General features: G+C 39.7%; 1 protein-coding gene across 4 annotated transcripts in view; it reads right to left on the bottom strand.

Annotated features, from left to right (window-relative positions):
- Slc1a2 (solute carrier family 1 member 2) overlaps nt 1-13,369 on the bottom strand; it is a 132,542-nt gene that overhangs the window by 24,695 nt on the left and 94,478 nt on the right. For all 4 annotated transcript variants that reach the window (XM_023710469.1, XM_023710466.1, XM_023710468.1 and 1 more), the window contains exon 7: nt 5,718-5,951. In XM_023710469.1, coding sequence (XP_023566237.1) covers nt 5,718-5,951 — 234 coding nt within the window. The remainder of the gene's footprint in view (nt 1-5,717; nt 5,952-13,369) is intronic.

Below are 13,369 nucleotides of genomic sequence, written 5' to 3'. Positions count from 1 at the left end.
AGAGAGAGAGAGAGAGAGAGAGAGAGAGAGAGAGAGAGAGAGAGAGAGAGAGAGAGAGAGATTATGTCTGTTTTGGAGAAGAACAAAGCACAAACTGGAATAACACTACAAAATTTTTGTTCTTTTGTTCCAATCAAGCAATGTTACATGCAGTGAAACAGTATTCATCCAAATTAAAATCTAGAGAGTTAGAGACTCAAATTCAATCTTATTAAGATGCTGATGGGCAATAAAAAATATTTTCATTGCTTGACTTATGAGATTTACTCAGAGCTTCAAGTTCCCTTCTTATTTGGGTCACTACTGTCATCTTGGATTAAACATAGAAACACGTGTGAATGCTCATATGAATGAGGCTGCAAAAATACCCAACATTGTGTCAGAAAAGGATCAGCCATCAACCATAAAATGGAAAGAAGGATTTCTGAATGACCTTCATGATAGAAATGCCATCTCCAACAAAATGACGTTGCCATGGTTCACATCCGGCCCCTGGAAATTTCCCTGAGCTGGACCTGCTATTTTGGAGAATGCAGGGAAACAGTCCAGTAACCTTAGCAAGTACCCCACACAGTTCGACAGGGAAACTCACAGGTAGTCAAAATCCTGGATAGAGAGCCAGTGCTAGCTCTAAGTCTCTATAATGATGTGGTGCAGAAAAGCATGTCATCTGTAGCTAATGAAAGACACAGTAAGGACTGGGGATTAAACCACATGGCCCTCCCTCACAGCCTAGGATTCCTGACATGTCCATGTGTCTTCTAGGATGAGGGACCTGTAAGAACAAGGGTTGCTAGAGCCAGAATATTATTTCCTTGTGGACAGATGTGCCTAGGAAGTTGAGTAGATTTGAGTGAAATAAAAAAAACAATGAAGCATTCTCAAGTAACTTGGAAGTGCCCTGTGGTGTATTTGCTTTTGGTTTTTTTCTATTCAAGTCTTAGCAAGACAAATTGGAAAAGCTCTACTGCAGATAGCACTAAAGGTGTTTTATCTCTTGCACTCATAGCCTTCACCATAGTTACTTTGTTCTATGTTCTATGTTTTATGTTCTATGTTCTAGTTACCATGTTCTATGTTCTACTAGTTGGGGCCTAGGGTTGGGGGCTCTAACCAGGCTGGGCACAGACACAAAGTTCCCAGTTTCTCAAAGTGGAAAAAAAAAAAGTGAAACCCAGCTAAGTGCCATGCAGATTCCAGGGTCATCTCAGAACTAAGAAGCTCAAAGCTTGAAAATCGAGGATGCCCAAATCTGCACCATAAATTCATCCGCAAAACTCTAGCATCCTTAGGGGAGTCTGAATCATCCAACCAAAACAGTCTTGGTGACTCCAGGTCAGGTGTATGCCCAATGCCTCCTTCTTGCACTCAGGGTGATGAAAATAATATTTGGGAGTCTCTCCGAAGTAAAAGCTTGTAAGCCTAAGTGAAAAAGATGGGGTACATTTGTATATAGATGATGCTGGATCTGGCTTGCTGTCCCAACCATTCTACTATGAAGTTAGTGTTTCTTTATTCCTCTTATTCCTTCCCTTACCTTTTTCTGGGACTCTTTTAAAGGGTTGGCAGGACACTATGACTGTCTAAAAGCTTTATTTGTATGACTCTAAGCATACTTCTGGCATCACCAAAATACATTCATTTTTATTAGTATACTCATATTTCTGATACATCTTCCAAAGGTCTTTAGACAGAGATTGGGAAAATGATTGGCAAGGTTTGGTTATGCCTGTTAATGTGTATTTCTATACTGGATTGATGTAATATTTGTGTTTTACAAATTCACATTACCCACTCAACTCAGATTGAACTTGAGAATTGCAATGCTTTCCTGTGTTGACAGGCTAACATCCTGGCATTTCCTTTAGCCCCTGACCATATGATCATCTTCAAATGTTGCTAATAATGATGTCAAGTAGCTGAGATTCTTCTTTGCCAGATGAGTTTGAACAGCACACACTGAAGTCAGAGGGATGCACAGAGGTATGTTCGGGACCACACCCCTCCACCAACTGAGAAGAGCCAATCAACACCTTGGATATCCTCAATCACTGAGGCCCAAAGAGGAAGAAAGGTACTTAGGAGGATGACCTACACTTTGCATTACTTCCCCTGTGACCCTATGTTTTTTTTTTTTTTTTCCATCATGGCAAGGAACTCCAGAGTTTATTCTTGGTTGTTGATATATAATTCCTGTCACATTGATTTTTTTTTAAAAGGAAATCTTACATCAAGACAAAAATCATATTTTAAGTGAAGATTAAAATCATGTCCCTTTACATTCTCTTAATGAATAAAAGGATTTGTTCTAATAGTGTTTGTAAATAGGATATCATGTCTGCATCTTGTACAGCAATGAACCACTAGGAAGAATGTATGCAATGTGTTAATTATTGAATCTATCCTACCAATTTGGTTTGAAACTGTCTCATTGCTATTTTCTTGTCAATAAAATTATGGGAAAATTTTTAAAAATCATGTCCTTTTCAAATGCTAAACAAAGTAAGAGAAGACATATGCCTAACATTTGTGACCTACACTAAAGAACACAGCATTTGTCTTAGACTTAGATACCAAGATGTATCAACCACATCCCTTAACAGTTTACACTGTCTTAAATATATACTGGGTCTAATCATTCAAAAGAACATCATAATATTATTGAAATACTTCAAAGATTGAAATCACAGATTCTAGATGAAAATAAAGTAGTATTTTACAGTTATGAGTGAAAAAAGTATGCCTGAACAAAACTAAAGTGATAAATACAATGGAAAATATCCACAGTCTTGATTATAGACAAATTAAAAACTTCTAGTGGCACAAGTACTTTAAATGTTTAAGACAAATGGCAAATGGGAAACTGTGGACATTTTTTCAACATGTGACATACGAGTTAATATTCTTATATATGAAGAGGTTTATGTATGTATCTGATATTATTACCAACATTTAAAGATGGTCATACACCTTTGAGGCAGGAATGAATCAGGAAAAAGATGAATACCCCAAAGGAAAATAAGCTGGTTCATGTATAATTCAAGAGGCAGGGCAAAGAGTAATCAATAAGAACACAAAAGTATGTTTTCCCTCATCAGTAATCAGAGATGTACAAATTCACTAGATACATTTTTACCAATATGATTGGAATGCACTGAAGTAATGGACATACGTCCACAATATCCAGCCCTGGTGAGCAGATGGGGAGGGGCTCGCTTTCAGACCCAAGGGGAACATAAAATTATGTGCTGTACTAAATCGCAATGTGATGACACATTTCAAAACTGTGCATACGACTTGACTAAAACATTCCACTTCTATCTTAGGAAGATGATCAGAAAACTGTGTAGAGATGTATCTATGAGGATGCTGTGCTTTTCATAGACATGCTTTGTGCCCCATGGGGTGGACTAGGGCAGATCCTCTGGGAAAATTCCCAGTAGAGGAATAGCTGGTTTAAAGGGGATTTCCAGACCAACTTTTCTAAGGAGTCTCCATACTGATTTCCATAACGGTTGCACCAGTCTACATTCCCACCAGCAGTGGAGAAGGGTTCCTTTTTCCCCACAGCCTCTCCAACATTTGTTGTTGGGTGATTTCTTTATGATAGCCATTCTTTCTGGGGTGAGATGATATCTCAATGTGGTTTTAATTTGCATTTTATGAATGGCTAGGGATGTGAAGCATTTTTTCATATATTTATTCACTTCTAGGGCAGACTTCGTATCACAGTACACACTGTATACTATTGTAGGGTTAGCAAAACAATAGCAAAGTTCCACATTAGTAGCTATAATATAATTTCTTTACATCGAACAGTGAAGAAATAGCAGTTCCTAAAGTACGTAGTAAGGACTAGGAAGATATACAAAGACTAGCTAGAAGATTACTATCAATTATCATTTGGTGAAACAGTAACTAAACCAGTGATGCCTGTCCACTGTCTTCTTCAAAAGCCTATCTGCCGTCTCAACTTCATCACAATGAGCAAATACCACGTTACCATGAGAAAACAAAAATAAAAGTAAACAAGATTGGTTTTGGTTCTGAACAGCAAAGGCTTAGTTTTCCTCTAGGAGCTTTGTAAATAGAGATACTCAGCCATAGAAAGTAGATAGAATCTGGGCCGGTGAGATAGCTCAGCAGTCCAAAGTGCCTGCTTAGGTAAGCTTAGGCAGGCACAGGGGACTGTGGTGCAATCCCGGGCGCAACATGAGGTGCCAGCCCTGCCCTCACAGCAGACTGAGCCAGAAAAACAAAAAACAAAAAACCTCTCTGAAAGTATATGGAATGTGGTTTTCCTAATCTTGGGAAACAGGGTGCCAAACCTGGGTTCTCAAGATTGTATGTTTTTTGGAATTTTTTTTGTTTTTAAATAAAAGGCATTTTGTTAGTATCAACTTCTCATTGCTTTGCAAGATGGAAGTCATGATTTGGGTTTGTAGTTGGTCACCACTGCTGGTCTGTTAGGTCACCTAAGAAAAGCTGTTTAGCCTAGGAGCAGCAGGCCACACTGTCACAAAGGGCCAGCTCACTAGCTACACAGGACCGGCTCAGCAAGCACATGGCCTTGGAGCAGAGCTGGGGGTGTTATAGTTGTTGACCGCTCTACCACATGTCTTATGGTTTGTGACCCAGGGATAATAAATATGCAGAGATAATACACTGACGGATGAATGAATAAAATGTTTTGCTTCTCTCAGCTTCTAAATTGCCAGGCATTGCTTGTGTATTTCTTTATTCTTTGTTTTACTTTTGCTAGTTTTGGTCCATAAAGAATTATTAGTGGAAATGTGATGAATCACACTCATAATCCCAGAACTCTCAGAGGCTGAGGCAGAAGGATTCCAAATTTGATCTCAGCCAGAATAACTTGGCAAGACCCATTTTAAAACAAACAAACAAACAAACAAACAAAAGGAGTCGGGGTGTAGCTCAGTGTATAGGCCCTGGGTTTAATCCCCAGGACCCCAAAATAATTTTCTTTGCATACATCTTGGGTCTTTGTTAGCTGCCTAGTCACTGAAACTAGGTTATGAAGGAGGAACTGACTCCCGATTAAGGTCAAGTCAAATAAGCTTGATTAAAATGAAACTGGGACAGACGGCCCCATTAGAAGTTCATGCCAAGGTCAAAGACTTGGCTCGCTTCTACTTGTTTGAAAAATCTCACTTAACATATCATGAACCCTGTAAAAGCTGGTTCTCCTACTTTTGGAAAATTAATCTCCATAGAGTGATATTTGATGATAATATTTTCCCAATCATGGGTGGGATGTTAATTGCACAATATCCTGTTACATTATTCTGGATAAAAAAAATTAAAGCTAAACCAAGTTAATAGTTTATGAACTAAGTGAAGCATGCAACTTAATAGCATGCATTCATTTCAAAATTTAACATAAGGGGCCAGGGAGATGGCTCAGTGGATTAAGCGCTTCGCTGGCAAGCGCAAGGGTCAGAGTTCAAAAACTGGTTCCACCAAAAAACAAACAAACAAACAAAAAAAAATGTAGCATAAGTCACAACACAGTCCCATACCAGCAAAAATGCTCATCAGCAGGCTCAGAAGTTCCTAGAAGAAGCCAAAAATTCACCTTTTTAAAAAGTTTGTAATACTATGTGAACAGTGTTCTCACTGAACATTAACATAGGAAAATCTTGAGTAGCAAACAGAGCAAAAGTTCATGTAGGGAAAAAGGTGATTGTACTCTCTACCTGGAAGCAGTGCCCAGGGCAGTGATCCAAGCTTGGAAGATGCCAGCGAAGAAGGAGAAAGGGTTTTTCCTGGTCACTACGAAGTAAATCAAGGGGAGAAAGATGCCCCCATGGATGATGAGGCCCACAATCACTGTTATCATGTACATCCCCAGTTGCCTAGCAACCACTTCTAAGTCCTTGATGGCAATGATCTTCCCACAGATGAGGCAGGCGATACCCAGGGGAGAGTACCTGAAAAACAAAAGAAAAAGAAAAACAGCATTGAAGAGAGCATTATGGGATTCCAAATTTAAATCTGAGCCTTTGTATGCACTGCACGCTGAGGGAAATCCTTCCTTTTCTGTAGTGTTTGGACAGGATAGCATTTCTGCATCTTGTACTATGAATAACTACTATGAAGACAATATGCAATGTATTAATCACTGTAACTGTCCTACTAACCTGTTTGAAACTGTCTCATTGTTATTTGTTTCTCAATAAAATTAATTTAAAAAAAACAACTAAAAAGAGTGCAGGTGAGAACAGATCATGAGATTCAATGGATATCATTTTTTACTTCAAACTAACTGCCTTAACGGAAGTCTGTTTTATGGATCTATGATGCTTGCTCTGATGCAAAGTCCAAAGGCCACCTTTGTCTTCCAGGTGAGTTTTAGGACAAAGGAGATGCACTTTACCATCTTTTAGCTTTATTATCTTTCAGGTAACCAGCAGGTTGAAAGTTGAGAGACACATGGGTTGTGTCTTTGCAAATTTTGTTTGATTTCTGGGTTCTTCAGCTCCTTTCTAGAAATTTGAGAATAACTTTTGGAGGTTTTTTGAAATTTATACACTGGGGCATGTACACTTGAATTTTGTGCTTTGGGAGGCCAGGAATATACTGAAAGGAGAGATGGAAAGGGGAAGAAAGAGAGTGAGAGAGCAAGTTGCCAAAACAAGAAAACCATCTGAGCCAAAGAGCACATTTAGAGAAATGTAGTTTTATGACTTCTAAGCCTGAAAGCATTTTCGCACCACTTTAGCAGGACTGTTGGTCCTCATTTGTTGGGTTTCAGTGTGGGAGAGTCCCATACTGAGCTACACTTAATTCTTCCCACAACCCCAATATCTAGGTATCCTTATTTTTATTTGGAAAATGAAAATTATACTTTGGAAAAGCTGAATCATCAGCCCAAGGCCACATAACCAGGAAGTCAGAGAACAGCCACAGGTCTGTGAAACTCCTCAGCTGGGGGAATTTTCCCCTGCCAACCCAAATCCTTTCCCTTTAGTGAGCAATCATAGCCCTTTGTAGATAAGGAGAGGACAAGTCATCATATGACAATTTATCCCATATAATTATTTTATATTTCTATATTGTCTTTATTTTATGGAGAGCTGGAAATTACTTTGGCTCTCACTCTTGGGAAAGCTAACCGTTTTCTCTCTCACCTTGAGTTTATTCTTTGCATGCTGAGCTGTAAAAGGCTCAAGTCAACAACTTCTGACATTGCCAGTCCTATGGATATCCCACTACTATTATGGACTACTAGACTATATTGGATTATTTTGCTGAATTCACACAACTAATGTACTTAAATGGCCATGGAATACCCATCTCTGACAAAACTGAACAAAAAAGGGATACAAATGAAGGACCATTTTGTATCTGTATATACAAAATAGGACATATACAGCTACTTTCTCTTAATTCAATGAGAAGAAAGACTTGTACTAATAGTGTTTGGAAAGGGTATCATGTCTGTATCTTGTACTATGAATAACCACTATGAAGACAACAATATGCAATGTACTAATTATTAAAACTGTCCTACTAATTGGTTTTGAAACTATCTCATTGCTATTTGTTTCTCACTAAAATTAATTTTAAAAAAAATTGTGGCCACTTCTGTATTTTTTTGTCTTTTTTTTTTTTTTTTAATCCACTGGTATAACTGGGGCCTGAATCTGTTCACACTGACAGTTACTAACTGAAATAAAAATATTTTGGGAAAGATTGCTACCTTGGTAAAATTATAAGCATAGTTGTAAGGAAGTCAACGGAGAACATAAATTTCCTAGGTAGGCTCCAGGAATAAAGAGAGTCAAGAGAGAAAGAGACATCGTCTAAATAGACTTTTTTTCTATTATGCCTGGATCAACCTGTGAAGAGAAGTTGGAGGTCATACACACAACTACAGAAGACTTTAAGGTTTTCCTAGCCACTTACAGCTTAAGCCCTTGTTCAGGGGCTTATTCCCATTGTACAGGCCTGGACATCAAGGTTTAAACAAGAAGACATCATCTTCACCAAGTTGCTATGTAGATTATACTTTTGAGCATGTGTGCATGTACACTGTTAAAAATCCCTCCTTGTTCCTATCAGGACCATTAGCTTTCTGACCTCTAATAAAAGATTCTGTGTAGGTTCTACTTTCACACATAGACCCCATCCCCCTCTGTTACCCATGCTGAATGAGTTAGGTCTAAGCTGCCCATTGGCAGCTGTCTTTATGAGCAAAGTGGTCTCTCAAGAGGAACCTTATTCTGAAAGAACTGATTTGTAGCTGACAGTGATAAGTCATTGCATTAGCACAGTTACTCTTCCCTGATGAACGTGAACCTGGAACATCTCTTGTCCTCTCCAAGGGATACAGGCTGGCTCTGTTTGAGGACAGCTTTCCTAGACATTGGAAATCTTGAAATGGACCTTCTGAAATATCATTAAACTTTTGTCTTTCCCACCATTTTACATTTTCCTTGTGTCCCCACTGTCACAACATCTCATAAATTAATAAGATTGTCTGAGGGGCCACCACTTTGTTATTGAAGTTGCAAATAACTGAGCAGGATGGGGCTGAGGAGATATCTCACTGGCGCAACACCTGCCTGGCAAGTACAAGGGCCTGAGTTCAATTCCTGGTATTAAAAAAATACAAATAGATAAATAAATAAAAACCACCTGAACAGCATCCCCTTCCTGTAAAGCCAAAAAGTATTTATCTTCATAAACCAAGAGATCAGTTCTTTCCCTAACACCAATCAACCTTTAGAGATGTCCAGAAGAAACACAGATGTGAGCTGTTTGTGGTGCTGCTCAATTTTCCTCCTTCTCTAGGTCAAGAAATGTGCGGAATGGAGGGAAATGTTTGCAAAGCTCTCTGCCAAGGAACACTAGCTATAGAGGTCCCCAGAAAATGCATGTGAGCTCAAGTCAAATACGCCAGACAGAGGCAAGCGCTTACCTTCAGAGCACGCAGCTTGCTGGCAAAAGCATGAAGTACCACTGTAAATGGAGAGTGTTACTTGAAAGCCAGGAGGTGAACTTTGGGCTTAATAAATATCGAATGCCTGTGTTAAGCCAAGCACCTTGATCTCCAGGAACTAGGGTGGCATTATCTACTACAAGGGAAGAGCCCTTATTTCTTTTTCTTTTTTAAGGGGGGGTGGGATGGCAAGCTCTGCCTGCCCTGAGGTTGGGGCTGGCACCACATGTGGTGCCAGGGATGGCACTGCAGTCCCCCATGGCTGCATAAGCTTGTCTAAGCAGGAACTTTAGACAGCTGAGCTATCCCATCAGCCTCATAAGTAGATTAGTGAATTGATTGGTTTAGTGTAGTTCTGAGTGTGGATAATCAGAAGGCCAGTCTGCATTTGGACACAAAATATGGTACTGGGAATTGAACTCGGATCCTTGTGCTTGTCAGGCAGGCACTTAGACTACTGGTATATCTCCCCAGTCAAAGACCCTTCATTTCTATGATGGTCTTTAGACCCAGCCGTTCCCTGTGACTGTTTTGAAAACAAGAAATGAGTCTCCACTCAGAAGCTGGAGCTTCTGGGTTCCTGAGCTTCCATGTCAAAGAATTATGTCATTCCTGATGACATTCCATGGAAACGAAAGGTCAAATATCTGTGATCTATAGTTTCTGAAATGAAGCAAACAAAGAAAGCCATTGATTAAAATGCACAGAGGCTGAAAGGTCCACTGAGAATACTAAAATCAGATGGTCCTCAGGAATTGATCCGTCTGTAACCAAGCTTCTAAGATGTAATTGTCGATGGAGCTAGGAGGGGGAATGGCCTCCCTGCTGCCTTCTAATCTCGTGTTCTCACCCTCACACAGTTTGCAAGGCCACTATTCATCCATTACTCGTCTGTCTGAGTCTTTTTCATGCTCTTACACTATCCATTCTGTCCTGCATTCACCTGGACCCTCAGCTCCTGTCAGACTAACGCTTTCACCAACCTGCCCCTATTTAATCCACAAAGTCAACTACAGCATCCAACACACCCACACCTCCATCCATACGTCTTTATCACGGGCAGTTCGCATCGGAATCACCCCTGCCATCTGCTGACAATGCATCTTTCCTGAGCTCACCACCTAGGGCTGGCCTGACTTTCATATTTTAAATATGCTTCCCAGGAATCTATGTACTTGGAAATCAATATTTCAAGGGACTAAAATCTTATCTTCAGACGGTGAGGTACAGATTAGCTACAAGAAGCCATTTAGTTTAGTTTACTGAACACCCTTAAGGTTATAGCTTAAGGCTTGGGACAAAATGATAGGACAGACAAATGGGGTAGTGTTCAATGAAGAAATATTTTTGGGCCTGCCTCAAAGCCTCTGTGGTCCCCATTGTTTCCAAAGGAAACACCATTTTTAAAAACAATTTGTATGCATAGGCCTGGTAACATGGACAACTGCTTTGAAGACAATATACAGTACAACAACCATTGTTGAATTTTCATCATTTTTTTAAAAATTCTTTATTGTTTCTAGTGGGTTTTCAAAATTATTTTTTATTCTCTTTAAAATAAAATAAAAATCACAAAGGAAATGCTGACTTTGCCCATCTGGGATGGATCCATAAGAAACTCAGGATTGGGAGAAACCATCAGCAAAGGGTTAGACACACATCCCAAGCAGGGTCTAGAGGAGCCGTCGGCATTCAGGTAAGGGAACCAACCTGCCCTCCACCCCAGCACCCGCCCAACCACCCCGATTTATCACTTCTGCCCTGCTCAGTGCTATCTGAATTCCTCCTTATTCCTGGGGATCCCGCTCTTTGCCACTGTAACCAAAGACTTGAGAAAATTAACTTCAGAGAAGAGAGGATTTTTTTGGCTTGCAGTTTCGGATCATGGTTGGGGTAGGAGGCTCAAAAACAGAAACATGATGGCAGGAGGATGTGGGGGGTGGGGGGAGAAGCCGTTCACCCCGCTGCATCCGGGGACCAGAGAGAGGGGGAGGCAGTCTGAGAGGAAGGGCCAAGGAACAGGTAAGAGTCCCCGTGGCCATGGCCCTGTGATCGGCCCCCTTCACTAGGCCTCTTCCTTTCACCTCCCAATAATACCAGCCCATTAATACCTCATCTGTGGCTTAATTTTCTCAGTAAAGTTAGGGCCCTTGTGAGCCAGTCGCCCCTCTAGGCCCCACTTCTCAACACTGCAGCCTTGGGGATCAAGCCCACAGTACAGGGGAAGTCAGGGGAAATATTTCATAATTCAGTCATAACCGCTTCCCTTTACTTCTCTGTCTTTCTTTTCGCTAGGATATACATTGCATGAAGGCAAGAATCCTCTGTCTCCTTCGGCGTGATATAACCAGTAATGATGCCATTGAAAGAATAGCTGGGTTGATAAAGATCCTTTGACCAAACTGTAGTCCGAGTTCTCAGTCTTCTGGGCCTATCTGCACACTTCCTTATCAAAACCAATTTTAGCAAAGAACCCTGCTGAGTCAGTTTAGGAAGAATCCCCGCCCTTCACCTCTTTACCCCTATAGCTCATTAGGTTCCTCATCCTCAGCCATCTACCCGCTGACGTCTGCTCTTCAGTTAGAACCTGTTAAGTCAGTGTAGCCTGACTCTGTCCCACCCTGGGTAATGGCCAGCATCCCTGAATAACAATGTCTGCTTTGTCCGTGTAGATAGATAGCTGGGTGGGGTGATCAACTGGCATCACTTATTACTTAGTATTTAGAAGCTGGGACAAAGAGTTTATTTCTTACTTTATGTTTTTATAGTGGGAGGTTACGACGAGTTTTACTTTCTATTTAAGTTTTTCAGATTTCAAAAAATAAAAGTTTAGAAGAACTTTGGGGAAAAAATGAGGATATGAAAACCACTCCAAAATTAAGGGGGTTTTGGGGCTTCTTAAAGAAGTCCATAAACATAGAGCTAGAAAATAAGAATTAAATTAATGATAGTAATGGTACTAGAAGGCAACCCCTGCAAAGCCAACTCACACAAGTGCCAAGAGAGTTCCTGACACAAAACATTCCGTGACTGGGCTTCACATCTAACTTGCTTCTCACGACAACATTGGATTCTACAAGCATCTCCTTTTAAGGATTCAGATATTGGGGTTTAGAGCCAGTCTACTTCGCCTAAGGTCATACAGCTTGTTACCAAAGGACCCCAGATCCTGTCCAATCTGAAGTCAGGAAGAAACTGAGCTAAATACTAACCAAATACTAACCAGGCCAAATACTAACCAGGCCCGACCCTGCTTAGCTTCCAAGATCAAAAGAGATCAGGCATGTTCAAGGGTGGTATAGGTACAATAAAACAAAAGGATTAATAATAAAGATAAGAGAGAGAGGGGAAAAGATAGGGAAAAAGGAAGGAGGGAAAAACATGCAAGTATATACATAGGATGGCTGAGATGACTGTACTCATAATTTCCATCAGTTTTTTTGAAAATAGCAGCTAATGTTTAGAATTTTCAACTTGACTAACTCTGTATGCTGGTATCTGCAATCTGAGCAACTACATCGAGGATTGCATTATATAACACAAAACCCCCTTAATTTTGGAGTAGTTTTCATGTCCTCATTTTTTTTTTTTTCAACGTTCTTCTAAACTTTTAAACTAAACCCGGCATGGTAGCACATGCCTGTAATCGCAGCGCTGGGGAGGCTGAGACAGGAGGATCACTATGAATCTGAGCTGTGTAGTAAGACCCTGTACCATACAAATAAATAAGTAAAAGAATAAAAAGATTTTTTTTAAGATGAATGTCTCTCATCTTGATCTTCTAAATGTGTACCATTCCTAATATCTTATCAATTATTATACTCTCTAAAACACATTAGAACAAAAAATACAAGGAAAAAAATTAAGATTTCTTGAACGCACGTGCCAATATTCACTATCTCCCCAATGTTGTATAACTACATCTGTTAGGCTGAGTAACAGATCTGATGATAAAAATAGATAATATAACAACCATTTTAATTAGCTATTCCAGTTTGAAAATTTGTAACATCCGCATTGCTGTATGTTAACCTGTTTCTGTCTTTTGCCTATTTGTTTTTGCTTCTGTTTTTACTCTTCAAAATAAAATAAGATAAAATTAATTATTGAAAAAACATTTCCTCAATAATATATGGGTTAATGGGGGCCGGGGAGATAGCTCAGTAGAATAAGTGCTTCCTTGGCAAGCACAAGGGCCTGAGTTCAGTCCCTGGTTCTGCAAAAAAAATAAAAATAATATGGGCTAATATATCTACAGTAATAGCAATAGTACTGAATACATAACAAAATTTAATAGTTTTGGGTCACAATTTAATAACTATTATCTTCTCACTGCTAAATTTTACTATTATTGCTATTCTTGCTACTATGAACAAAGGAATACCAAAAAAAAAAAAAAAAAAA

Source organism: Octodon degus, unplaced genomic scaffold, assembly GCF_000260255.1.
Source record: "Octodon degus isolate 3935 unplaced genomic scaffold, OctDeg1.0 scaffold00018, whole genome shotgun sequence".
Lineage (NCBI taxonomy): Eukaryota > Metazoa > Chordata > Mammalia > Rodentia > Octodontidae > Octodon > Octodon degus.
The sequence above is the reverse complement of the archived record's forward strand: the minus strand, read 5'-3'. Positions and strand labels throughout refer to the sequence as shown.